At 38.3% G+C, this 14,190-nt stretch overlaps 2 protein-coding genes across 7 annotated transcripts in view; both read left to right on the top strand.

Moving 5' to 3' along the window:
• The window catches only part of NFIB (nuclear factor I B), a 465,213-nt gene that overhangs the window by 210,932 nt on the left and 240,091 nt on the right, over positions 1–14,190 (top strand). The window lies entirely within an intron of this gene.
• Positions 12,647–13,198, top strand: LOC119505063 (dihydrofolate reductase-like). The gene has a single exon (XM_037797758.1). It carries the CDS (start codon positions 12,647–12,649, stop codon positions 13,196–13,198), a length of 552 nt encoding a protein of 183 aa, XP_037653686.1.

Raw genomic sequence — 14,190 nt, 5'->3', positions numbered from 1 at the left:
CAGGCACCTCAATTCCAACCAAGGCTTCCCTGTGGCACCTTTGTGTCAACATCAAATAGAGCCCATCCTTCCTGGAAGCACCTCTTCCCAATGACGATTTCAGCCCCATGTACCAGGTGCCTTTGGACAGTGAAAAACCTGCAAAAGCAAACATAGGGGCTCAGTTCTCCAATTCTGACAGCCATTGGGCATTTAATCACTTAGGGATGGTCCCCTAAAATGGGAAAGACCACAAAGTGTGATGCCAAAAGACTAGCAGTCCCTGAAGCTTTCCAGAGCCTTGTCTTTTATTCTTCTTGGACTCTTGTCCAGGAACAAGCCTGAGATAATGTTTCCTTATTTTATCTTTGACCTTCATCATCCATCTGTCCAAGGTTTCATTGTCATACCACAGCAGGAAGGCATTTGCTATTGCAATGGGTGTAATGGAGATTAATGTCTACATAAGCAAACCCCTCTGAAAACTGGTAAGTTCCAGTTGTTTGCATGACTTTGTTGCCAGTAGGCCAGTTTTCATACTAAACCAGTAACTCACTTCTGGAGCTCCTGAGAGCTTTAAGTTAGTACTACCGCCTTCACAACTAAAGTTAGGAAAAAATGCCAGGTGAAAGACCACCACCAAACTAATAGATTCCAAACCACATCATACTGAGTTGACAATGCAGTTTGCATTCTGCGCAAGAGAAAGGTTTGAAGAGCAGTCAGTTTCCTGTTCAAGGGAAAGGTTTGTTTCTAATTGCTAAGTTATAGTGATTCTGTACTGATCCCATTCTACAGAACAAGAAATGTTCCAATTTAGGAGTCTTTGGAAAAACACTTTATCTTCTGAAGTGGTTCTCAACCCTGGCTGCACATTAGAATCACCTGGGGAGCTTTAAAAAATTACTTCTTCTCCATCCAATTAAATTAGAATCTCTAGGGGAGTGGTGTGGGCATTGGTATTTTTTATAAGTTCCCCTGGGAAACACTAATCATAGGTTGAGAGAATAGTGCATCATGGTGAATAATGCTCATTCCTTTAATAAATATGTGATGAACTCCATGCCTATTCTGGAATTAGGATATGGCCTACGATAGGTTCGCTGGAGATAAAAAGATAAAGTTGGTGGACACTTAGTAGGCAAATGCTAATGTTAAGGTGTCTGGATAGGATCTCTGTGAAAGAAGGTTGGCTTTGCTTCTGAATTCTTACAAAGAGTGTGGGACTGGAAGCCAGGGCCCCAAGTTCCAGTTTGGTTCTCTAACTAACTAGGGAAGTGACATTGGACAAGTTACCTTACCTCTCTGGGCCTCAGTTTGATCATCTTTCAAAGGAAGTGGCTGGACTGATAGCTCTGTGATTTGTATTGGTATACTCCAACCTTACAGTGTGTTGCTAGATTCTCAAAAAGCCATACATTTAGTCTGGCAATTACCAAATACTTTTGGAGGCTGGCTCACTTCACTATGTATACTACTGATGCCCCTCCAAATCTCTTTCCAAAAACCCTAAGTATCAGAGTGTTAATTTTTAAATAATTCTAGGCTCCCTTAATTCTCTTGCCTGGTCTCTTACAAATTAGCAGATGAAGGGAATGGAGTAGTGGTATTATCTATGAGCAGTGGGTAATGACTAACAGAAGTTTATCCAGTTGGGTAACTGTCTAGTGGATTGCTGCTGGGGTCAGTGTTAGTTCTGTTCTTAATTAACATCTTCATTAATGGTGTGGGAGAGGGAGTAAACAATAGCTAATGATATCTGCAGATGGCAGTAAATTCAGAGGTGTTGCTACTACCAGTGAGAGCAGCCTGAGCCATGGGGATAGCAGAGATGTGAACAAGAAGTGAGTATAATGATGTTTGTACTGGGAAGGAAGAACAAAACGTTTCAAGGGGCAAATGACACGGGAAACTGGAAAATGCTAAAAGAAACAGCCATCACTAGCATTTGTAAATTGGGTGTGCATTTGGCAAACGAAGCAGCTAGGTAATTGCTTTATATCTTGTGCTGCACATAGTAGTATGTTGTCCCAAACAACAGTAGTAATCATAACAACATCAATAAAAGTAATACTATCTAACATTTATTGAGCACTTATAATGTGTCAGATAGGTTCTGCATGGTTTACATGGAAGTGATTGTTATTTTATTACCCTGATGCAGTTCTCTTAGGTTCTCAACAGATTCTGACAGCAGCCTCATGATGGTTCTTGAATCATTAAAGTGTGGGAAGATCTGTGAGTTCAAGGGAAAATGAGGAGTGTAAAGAGAAAGGGGCAAGTAAAGTAGAGAATGTGGCTTATAAGCAGAATTTCTCCACCTTTGATTTTTCCTTTCCCCAACCCATCTATTGTCCTTTTCTCTCATTAGTCATTTGTTTGATTAGCATGGTTGGTGTGGGTAGACAGAAAAATCCTGCAAAATCTCCAAAGGAAATGAAGAAAAGAAAACTGAAATTTATTGTGTGCCTACCACAGATCACACAATAGCACAAGGTATTAAGCCAGGTACCTTTCAGGGTTTTTCTTGTTTAACCTGTGCATATGTAGTTCTCTCTGCAATTATCATTAGCCCTCACTCTTTCTATTAATGAAAGAAAAGAAGGCTCAGAGAGGTTAGGTCACTGACTGTGAACACACAGTCAATAGGCTGAGTTGAGATTCAGACTCCAGTTGGTTTACTTCTAAAGCATGAATACATATATGAATTTCTTTCCATTTAACTCCGCCAGGGTTAATGGCAATATATAGCCACACATAGAGAGCCAGAAGGTAGAAATATAAGAAGAGAATAAACACTGAGAAGCAGAAGGATAAAAGGAAAGTGGCCAGTACACACATCTACCACTGCCCAAGTCAATGCAATTGAATTATTTATAACTGTATTTTGAAATTAGAAAAAAAAATGGAATTTGCAAACAAGAAAGACTTCAAGACAATGGAACCCATAATAATGTGTATTCGACCTTGAGGGAATTTTGGCAGAGCACATCAGTGTCTGAGACAAAATTAAACTGAAAAGAAAAACAGTTGAATGCTGTAAAAGCCAAAACTCTTCTTGAGAAATGTGAAGCCCACGGCCAGATGGACACCAAAGGTCTTCAAAACGACATCAGGGGAGCTTCAGGAAGGTGGAGACATGTGGCCTGGGAATGCCTGTCCCCCCAGCCCCCCATGTCCCCAGCCCCACTGTAAAATGGAGCTCCAGATGCCAACTCAGGTTTAGAAATGAAGAAATGAAATTTAAAAATTAGGAGATGTACACTTCAGAGTAAATACATAAATTGCCATCCCCCTAGAGTTACCCATTATTATGACTTTTCTTACAACCATTTCCTTGCCTCTATTATTTTCATTTTAGTTTTTGTTCTTATGTATGCTTGTTTTTGAGCTTTATATAAATAAAAATCATACCACATGTATAGTTTTATGACTCGTTTCTTTCTTTCAAATATATATTGTATATAAATAAGCTACAATATATGTTTCCATTCTACTATTGAGGGACTTTTTGGTTGTTTCTAGTTTAGAGCATTTATGAACAATTCAGCTGTGGATGTCTTGTATGTCACCTGTTGCACGTGCGTAGGAGTTTGTCTAGTGCAGGAGTCAGAAAACTACAACCTGCATGTCACATCCAACCTGTTGCCAGTTTTTGTACAGATTGTGAGCTAAGAATGGTTTTTACATTTTTGAATGGTTGAAAAAAATCAAAAGAATAATAGTTCATGACATGAAAATCATATGAAATTCACATTTCAGTATCCATATATGATGTTTTCTTGGAACGCAGCTAGCCTCATTGTTTACATATTGCCCTGGCTACTTTTGTTTTACTAGAGTGAGGTTGAGTAGTTGCCCCAACAGCCTAAAATCTGGACTGGCTACATAGTGCCCAGTGCAAAATGAAAATATAGAGCCCCTTATTTAAAAAAACAAAAGAGAACCAAACCAAAACAAAACAAAACAAAAAGACTTCTAAGAGTTACAAGGCAGTGACAGCAGAGTATTAAACCAAGCATGGGAACTTTCTCAGCATGGGGCACTGTGCAACTGAACACATCCATATCCATGAAGCCAGCCCTGCCTAAAATACTTACGATCTGGTCCTTTACAGTAAAGTTTTGCCAACTCCTGCTTTAGAGCATATCCCTAGAAGTGAAATTACAAAGTTCCTGGGTAGAATAAGATTCTCTATGCAAAACACCCAGCACATGTCTGGTGACTTGTAGGTATTACTAAGATCAGAAGTTTCCCTCCTACCTTCTTCCATTGCAAGAGGTCAGCCTGTAGATTCTCTTTCCAAAAAGGTCAGATTCTCAGCTGGCTATCAGTTACCATAAGAGCTGGTGACTACTTGGCTTAATAGCACCGCCAGCCCATTTCTTTGAGGTTCATGTATTTTAATAAAAGATATTTGAATATAAAATGAATTTTGGGCCCAAAGGAATGAGGGAATTAAATGCAACAGTCACTGCTTCCAGCTCCAAATTGGAAGAGTGTCTGTCAGAGCACGTTCAAGTTTTCTCAAAGGAAACTTGTCAAAACAAAACAAAACAAACAAACAAACAATAAAACCAACAACAAAATCCAAACAGTTTGTCAAAAGAACAAAACAATAGAAGAGTTAATCAAAAGACAATATTAAAAAGAACAAAGTTGGAGAACTAACACTACCCGATTTCAAGACTTATTATAGTCCTGTAGTAACTAAGACAGGATAGTATTGGCATCAAGATGGACAGATAAATGGAACAGAATAGGAAGTCCAGAAATAGACCCACACATATATGGACAACTGACTTTTGACAAAGGTGCAAAGCCAATTCAGTGGAGAAAAGCTAGTTCTTTAATAAATGGTGTCGGAAAAATTGATAGCCACATGCAAAAAGAATAATGAATTTCAATCCATAGCTTTGCACTATTTACAAAATTTAACTAAAAATGGATTATAAACCTAAATGTAAAACATAAAACTATAAAAATTCCAAAAGAAAACATAGGAGAAAATCTTCATGATGTTGGATTAGGCAGAAGTTTCTTAGATAAGAAACCAAAAGCACAATCCATAAATAAAAAATTGATACATTGAACTTATCAAAATTAAAATTTCTGCTCTTCAAAAGAAATGGTTAATCTAGAGAAAGGGGTAGCAACAGACGATGTAATTTAACAAGGCATTATGAATACTGAATCTTTATATAATTTTCTTTTTCTTAGTTGCTAGGGTGTTAGAATAGCTAGAAGGAAAGAACTGAAATGGTGGAACTGTAACACATAGCATCCTTTGAAATTTGTTCCACAGATACTTGTTATATTGTAATTTGAAAGCTATACCTTTTTGTATATATGTTATATTTCACAATAAGGAAATAACTGAAACTTTGGTACTGTGACTCATAACAGCTTTGGAAATTTCCTATATGTCTACTTGTTAAATCATATTTTGAAAGATGCTACCTTTTTGTATATATGTTATATTTCATAATAAGGAAATAATAAGGAAATAACTGAAACTGTGGCACTGTATCCTAAAAATATAAAAGAAATCATTAAGAGACTAGAAAGAAAAGCCCCATTCTAGGAGGAAATAGGACTTTTATACACAATACAAAAAAATTCTAAAAAAAATCAATCAGACAACAAACAATCCAGTTTTTAAAATGGGCCAAAGATTTGAACACACACTTCACGCAGAAGGTAAAGGGCTAAAAAATAAGCACATAGTAAGATGCCCAACACCATTAGTCATTAGGGAAACAAATATTAAGACAATAATGTGACACAGCTACACATCTTTTAGAATATCTAAAATTAAAAGACTGACCATACCAACTATCGATGAGGATAGGGAGGAACTGGAACTCTTATTCACTGCTGGTGGGAATATTGCATGGTACAACCACTTTGGAAAACACTTTGGCAGTTTCTTAAAAAGTTAAGCATATACCTACCGTGTGCCCCCAAATTCCACGTCTACGTATTTCCCGGGAGAATTGAAAGCATATGTCCAAAGACTTGTACATGAAAGTTCATAGCAGCTTTATTTGTAATAATCTCAAACTGGAAACAACCAAATTACTCATCAAAAGGTGATAGATAAGTTGAGATATACCATATAATCAAATACTACTCAGTGATAAAAAGAAATGAATTATTGATATACACAAAAACATGGATGAATCTCAAAATAATTATGTTAAATGAAATAAGCCAGAACAAAAAAACAGTATATGCTGTGTGATTCCACTTACATAAAATCCTAGAAAATGCAAATTAAGCTATAGTGACAGGAAGCAGATAAGTGGTTGCAGGGCATGGGGGAGCAAGAGGAAGGAATTACTGAGGGACAGAGAGAAATTTCGGGGGATGAAGGAATTTTTCCTATCTTGATTGTGGTGATAGTTTTATGGTGAATACATATTTTAAGAGTAATCAAATTGTGCACTTTAAATATGTGCAGTTTATCATATGTTGATTACACCTCAATGAAGGTGTTTTTAAAAAAACAACCCAACCATACACAAAGACTAATGACACTAAAAGAATGAAATGGGGAGATATATCATCAACAGATATAACTGGCAAAGGGCTCATATCCAGAAGATATTTTTAAAAACTCCCACAAATAATAAGAAAAAGACAGAAAAGACCAACTAAAAATGGGCAAAATATTTGAGCAGACATTTCACAAAAGAGAATATCCAAATGGCCAATAAACAAATGAAAAGGATTTCAACCTTATTAGTCACCTGACAGATAAAAATTAAAACCACATTGAGATATTACTGTATACCAGATTGGCAGAAACAAGAGTGATTATGCAAAGTGATGGTGAAGATGTGAAACAACAGGAATTCTCATAAACTGCTGATGCGAGTGTAAATTAATACAGCCACTTTGGAAATCTGTTTGGCATTATCTACTAAAATTCACCATAGGCAAACCTCACAACCCAGAAATTCTACTCCTAGGTTTATGCCCAAGAGAATACATATATATACATGCCAGAAAACATGTAGAAGTATTATTTATATTGCCCCCAAAGTGGAAACAACCATTGGTTGGGAAGTGTGGGATAGATCAATTATGTTCTGTGCATACTGTAATGTGAAAAAAAACCCCACTGCCATATGGAGCGGAATAGAGAAATCTCACATGAAAATGTTGAACAGAATAATTCAGACACAAAAGAATAAATATTGTATGATTCCTTCTAAATAAAGTTCAAAACCAGGCAATCAAGATAGTGGTTTTCTTTGGGAAGGTTGGTGGGGGTAGTAATTGGCAGAAGGCAGGAGATGGTTTCTAGATTGCTAGTAATCTTCCATTTCTTAATATGGATGGTGGTGATGGTTAATTCGTCAAGCTGTATGTTTATGATGTGCACTTTTCTATATGTACTTTATACAATTGTTTGTTCTTTTCATTGCTTTATAGTATTCCATTGTGTGAATGGACAGAAATTTACTTTTTTTAAGCACAGGAGGAGAGAGGGGAAGTCTTTTAGGTCTCATTCTTTAGGGATTCAAAGAACTAGGTCAAATCTGTGAAGGTGCCTCTTTCCCCCCATGATTTAGTCTTGACCAGACTTCAAGTGTTGCTCTGTAGTTGGGCTAAAGTTGCCCACATTTAGGCTCTCTGTTAGGGGAGTTGTGGGACCTAGAATGGGCCCTCTGGTAATGAAGCAGCAATTTCAAGGGCGGACAAGGCCACTGTATCAAGGGAATGGGGCTTGTAGAGGAGAAAAAGTTTCCATATAATTGTTGATTAAGAGCTGAGGCTCTGGGACTGCAGTGCCTGGGTTCAAGTTCTGCCGCTGACTCTTATAAGCTATGGATCTTGAGTGCATCATTTAATCTCTCTATAACCCAATTTTCTCATCTGTAAAGTGGAGGTAATGTTGTACCTGTGTTATAGGCTTTTTTTATGAAGATTAACTGAGTTAAGATTCCTAATAAATGTTATGAAGTGAAAATGGACATAAGACAGCTTGAAAGGGAAAACATGACTCAAAGCATGCAGACTTGTGGGGTGCTGGGAAGGAGAGCCCAAAACTCCACAGCTCCACTGAGAAAGCTGCACCCATCCCTAGTCTCTATAGATGCCCCTGATTTATTCTACCCTGCAGACAGCTTTGAAAGCTCTTATTTTCCACTTTTGGTAAACGCTTTCCTGTAAGGGTTCCAGAATTTTCAGACCACCCTCCAGACCTTAGAGGTGAGCCTGGCTGACGTGTGCACCTGTACTCCTCTCCCCATCCCCACTGCAGATCTCTTTCCTCTGTGCTAGAATGTGGTTTGTTTTGTTCACACCATCTCTCCTGGACATAGTAGGTGTTCATTCGTTGCCTATAGAATGATGACATCTTTTGTAGGTGACTAACTGTATGTGTTCAAAGGCACCGAGGTGTTCTGAATTCTTATCATTTGGGCCGCATCATTCTATGCCTGTCACCAAAATCAGCCAGGTGGACGTGATCCTGAGGACAAGAGCAGTGTCCTATGTCCCATCCTGAGTCCAGGACCTGGCATAGGACAGGTAGGTGCTCCATAAAGGTTTAGGAAGTAGCACTTGCTCAAGATGTTTTTAAATTTCCTGCTTTTCTAGGCAGAGCCTAGGAATAAACTTAAGGTAGAAACTGCCCCCAGAAACTTCAAACCACACCACATCCTCCCTTAAATCCATCTCCGTTAGCATCCGGAAACTGGAACTTCCCTCTTGCAACACTATAATTGCAATTAAATGCTCTATGTCAGGCCCAGGGGCACTCAGGAGGGTTTTGGGGTCTGGTCATTGGCACAGACCATATTAACTCTTATTTATCATCTTCACCACATCTGACGGATTGGGATAGAGACAAATAATAAACTGATATCCAGGTTCAGGAAATGTTTATTGAGAATGGACCACATTTCTGACATAGTTGTACATATTTTGACATGTGATACTTTTTGATTCCTAAACAACCACACTGAAGCAGGAATTATTTTCTTAATTTTTTTTTTTTTTTTTTTTTGCAGACAAAGAAATCTTAGCTAAGAATTATTACATGCCTTCTCCAGGGTCCCATAGCTTGTGGTTGGCTAAGCCAGAATGTGAACCCCAAACCCTAGTGCCTCTAAGTTCAAGCTTAAAGCCTCTATTCCATTATTTTCTGAAACATTATATCATGTTGGAGAATGAAAATAATCTTGTTACATTGTGTCATGCCTTGTTTTTGACCCAAACTGGTTTGCCCAGCTTGATAAGTTCCTTAACCACCACAGGGTATTGAATGAATGAATCATGGCTATACCCAAAACTCAAATCCACATTCAAAGGAGGAAGATCTATCTTATAGAGAATGTTTAAAAGAATGTGCCCAGGGTTCTAAGGGCAGTTTCAAAAGAAGAGTGGCAAAAGTGCTTTAAGGCATGTATGGAAAGTCTCTCAAGCTAATTCCTGTGAAGGGGCGACAGTTACCTTGACCATCACAGCCTTGCAGTATGTCCATGTTGCACGTACTCTTCTGCTATGGCCATGGATTTTAGAATCAGAAAGGCCTTTATGCGGGCCATGACCTTCTATTGGCTACTTAACCTCTCTGAACCTCAGCTGTCTCATCTTTAAAAGGGGATGAGTAGGAATAATACATGTGACATACTGAGCACAGAACAGAGCCACACTTCCACCTCAGTAAATGGTAATTGCTATCACTTGCCATGACACTGATATAAAACTAGGTTGGGAAAAACTGTTGCCCTGGGGGAGACTTTATTTAATTAAGACAATGCTGTTGGCCTACAATGGTAACAATTTTTACACCAACAAAGGAAAAGACCCTGCTTCAAGGTAGTCATCTAAAATGCTCTCAAAGAAGCCTATATATCTGGTTTATGGGGCAAACCCAGCACAGAAGGTCTGGACACCCAACGTCAAGTATGCTGCCCACCATGGCCAACTGAGACGGTGCTTTGGTCAGAACAAGGGCCATTGGGATGCCTTCCGTGGAGGAGCCTGGAGCCTCATTGGATATGGACCTCTTCTGTGCCTGCCAAAAGGGTAGCTGTAGACTTGATGTGTACGTAATGCACAAGTTCCTCAATTATTTACTGTGTTGAGTTCACAATGCTGTATGTATGGCCTTGGGTTCGTCTCCATTTGGGAGCAGAAGCTACAGAGTGAGTGTCCTGTCTGAAGAATAAGCACCACAGGCAAGTGCAAAATGCACTGGGTACTTAAGGACAAGGACAAAATGACAGTTATTGTCATCAAATCCCATTTTCTAGACAAGTTTCTAAGAATTGCATGATGTGGATATAGGGATCAGGCATTCCTGGATGGTACACATTTTTATTATTTGTCACAAAGCCCATTTATTAAACCATAGGATTAATTTTTCAAACTTTGGGAAAACTTTTCAAAATCTTAAATTGATTTAAAAAAAGTTCTTGGTTGCACCATGTGTACTTATTTAACGTTCAGGAAATATGGTCTCTCTGCAGAGAGGTGTGTCTATGAGGTGTGTCTGATAGGAACATAATAAAGGATTTAAACTTCTAATTAGTTAGTTCTTTTATCAATTAGAGCAGATTTGATGTTATCTCCATAAGGTGATCACCCTTCCTCACTTGCATTCTGAGCTTTGGTTTTTAATGAGAGAAAAAGAAGAGAAGTCACTGTGAGTGGGCCAGGATTTAGGACGAGTCTGTGTCTAGTACGAGACATCAAATGTTAATTATGACCGGGAGCTTAAAAGGTGGCGATTGGCTATCCCAGGACTTTTCATATTCCATGTAGTTCTGGGGAAGTTGCTTATGCTGGCACACAAAGCTCTGTTTCTCCACATGCTATGAAATAAATATTAATACAAAGAGCACTTGTCTTGCGGAGTCAGGAAGCCTTTATGATGCAGGCACAGCTTCTAATTAGCTTAATAGCCTTAAGCTAGTTGCTTTACCTCTCTGAAACTTTTTTTTTTCATCTATAAGAACAGCATTTGTTGTTTATCAGGGCTGTAAAACTCCTGGGGTATAGGAGGCAGGTCAGTTTCCTAAAGTGGCCTAACATAATACAATAGGGAGTGAAGAGGATTGTGGAGACCAAACTCCATCTAAAGGGGACAGCAGCTGCTCTGCTCCTATTGGTGCCATGTGCAACACTTGCCCATAAGTATCATAGCTTCAATTTTCTCAAGATAAGCAAGATACAGAGATTTTTTAAAGTAAAAAATCCTTGTTTTTAAATGCTGACAGCAAATCCCAACATTAAAACATTGGGGAGGGTAAACAAAAGATGTTGCCAATTTTCCTTCTTAATCTTTTATCAAAAGGTCTCTAAAGTCTCTTTTAGTTTTAACGTTTTGCAGTTTTGCCACTTTTCACCAAAATCAACAATGACAATAGAAGGTAAAGTAGAAAAGTGATACAATGCAATTCTCTCCACCTTAAGATTATAACCATGCAAACACTACATGCATATGTAAGCAAATGTGGGTTCAGCATATATGCAAATGAAACATTTTTAGGTGATGGAGCTGTTAGGTGGATGTCTTTGTACTGGTTAATCATTCATTTAAAAGTGGTTCTACTATTGTTTGTACAATCTCAAAGATTTTAAAAAGGTACTGGTAAGAACTTCCAGTCAACCGAGATGGCAGTGTAAGATGCTCCAGGGTGCTGTTCCTCCACAACATCTTTGAACAACCAGCAAAAATTGTCAGAACCATCTTCTTCGAAACTCCAGATAAAATAGTTAAAGAGTTGCAGTAAGTGGGGGAGTCCCAAATCAAGAAAACACAGCTTTAAAAATGGTAAGAGAAGCTTGTGGTGCCCTAGCTGGTCCCTCCCTGAGCCCCATCCCAGTGAAGCCAGCCTGCATTCCCATTATGGGTCCCAGGCTGTATTCTGGAGGCAGGAGAGTAGCCTCTATATACCTGCTGAGTGCCTGTATGTCGGTGTCAGTCTTCCAGGTGGCAGACCGAAAGACTGAACCAGGAGATGTGTCTCTCCCTAGCCCTGTGAGAACTTACCTTGAAGGCAGAAGCAGCTTTCAGGGAGCTAAAGCAGCACAAGACACAATATAGTCAAAGTAGCCTGAGGCAAAGGATTACAGGCTGTAAGACATACAACAGAGCATCTGGCGTGGGTTGGGGTGCTGGGAGGGAATCTGTTTCATAGGGAGTAGAGGGGGCATTTAGATTCCTGTAAATGGGAGAATTCTTAAGGCTACAAACAAGCACAAGTCCAGGACAAGACACAAGCCCAGAAAAGACAGAGAAGACCCGGTACTTCGCTTTCACTGGGCTGATCTTTTTGATAAGAAGGCTAAACTCTGAAGGACAGCACCAGCCAATGCATAGCCAATTTGCAAAGGCTGTGAAAGGTGTTTTTTATGTGTATTGGTTTGTTTGTTTTTGTTAGCATCTGGCACTCAAGGAAATCTCTGTCATATCACTAGATGTATACAAAATTAAGGAGCAGACAGCACAGGGACTAAATCCGAAAGTTAAAGAATTAAGATACTAAAATGCAGTGTGAAACAAAAGATTACAAGACAAACAAGAAACAGGGAACGACAGCCCATCCAAAGGAACAAAATAAAAATCCAGAAGCCATCAAAAAAGAAGACTAGACTCTGTACATACGGGACAAAGACTTTAAAAAATTATCTTCAGGCTTTCGTCATGGTTTGTCTCCTAAACTGCATTGTCGCTGTGTCCCAGAAAATGGGCATTGGCAAGAATGGAGACTTGCCCTGGCCCCCACTCAGGAATGAATTCAAGTATTTCCAAAGAATTACCACAACCTCTTCAGTAGAAAGTAAACAGAATTTGGTGATTATGGGGAGAAACACCTGGTTCTCCATCCCTGAGAAGAATTGGCCTTTAAAGGACAGAATTAATTTAGTTGTCGGTAGAGAACTCAAGGAACCCCCACAAGGAACACATTTTCTTGCCAAAAGTCTGGATGATGCCTTAAAACTTACTGAGCAACCAGAATTAGCAAATAAAGTAGATATAGTTTGGATAGTGGGAGGCAGTTCTGTTTATAAGGAAGCCATGAATCAGCCAGGCCTTCTTAGACTGTTCGTGACAAGGATCATGCAGGAATTTGAAAGTGACACATTTTTTCCAGAAATTAATACAGAGAAATATAAAATTCTCCCAGAATACCCAGGTGTTCTTTCTGATGTCCAGGAGGAGAAAGGCATTAAGTACAAATTGGAAATGTTATGAAAAGAATGATTAATATGATGAAGATGTTTTCTGACTTAATTAATTCCCCTCCCCCCCAAATTAAGTATTTTCACATTAGAAAAAAAAAAAAGACTTTTGTTAACTTTAAATCTATGGATAATTGTTTCTAAGCATGATGGTTTTACTCTCCATTAATCTTAACTAAACTATCAGATACAATTTGTGAACTATTTCTTGTTATAACTGCTTTAATGCCTATCCCTCAAGGATCAGGATTAGGTCCCCAATACCTGCCTAGGGTTCCATATCTATCAAGATAGCCCACAGTTGAAGAATCCCTGATATCATGAGTTGAAACCAGGACCCATAGAGATAGGAGTTCGACAGATTAGTCCAAAGGGCAGAAAGGGATTACAAACAGAATTACAACTCATATTTTAAAAGAAAATTGGATCAGCATAGGGACTGCAAATTATTCTGGTTATATATCATCCTTCTGAAGAAAATTCTGTTCACTCAGATAGGAAATCAGTGAAGTGAGAGATCTATGATATTCAGTAGCCAACATAGAGGTAGGTAGGAAACTAACTTTTTGAGGGTTAAAAGATGAGAAAATGTCTGAGACCTTTAAAAATTCTGTTTCTCATCATCAGTGAGATTCACAGAGTTGTTACATAATAGAAAAGAATAGGCTGCTCTTTGCAGAAAGAGGTCAATCTAATAACAAGCATAGTGGCTAAAATTAAACTCAAAGAGCTAATGAATTGAGAATGTATATTGCTGGAAACCAAAGTTAGTTTGTTAGAAAATAAGCTTCACAACTTTAAAAAATGAAACTTACAGTATTTTTTTACCCATCTTGTTAGTAAAGATTTAGAGTATGATATCCAAGAAAATAACATTTTCAGCATTATAAATTGACACAGCCATTTTAAGAGTGTAAATTAGCAATATCAATTAATTAAAATTCAAAATTTCCATATCCTTGGAACCCAGAACTTGCATTTCTAGAAATTAATCCTGAACTAAAG

Source organism: Choloepus didactylus, chromosome 10 (genome assembly GCF_015220235.1).
Source record: "Choloepus didactylus isolate mChoDid1 chromosome 10, mChoDid1.pri, whole genome shotgun sequence".
NCBI classification, from domain to species: domain Eukaryota; kingdom Metazoa; phylum Chordata; class Mammalia; order Pilosa; family Megalonychidae; genus Choloepus; species Choloepus didactylus.
Note: the sequence above shows the minus strand (reverse complement) of the source record. Positions and strands in the feature narration are given on the sequence as shown.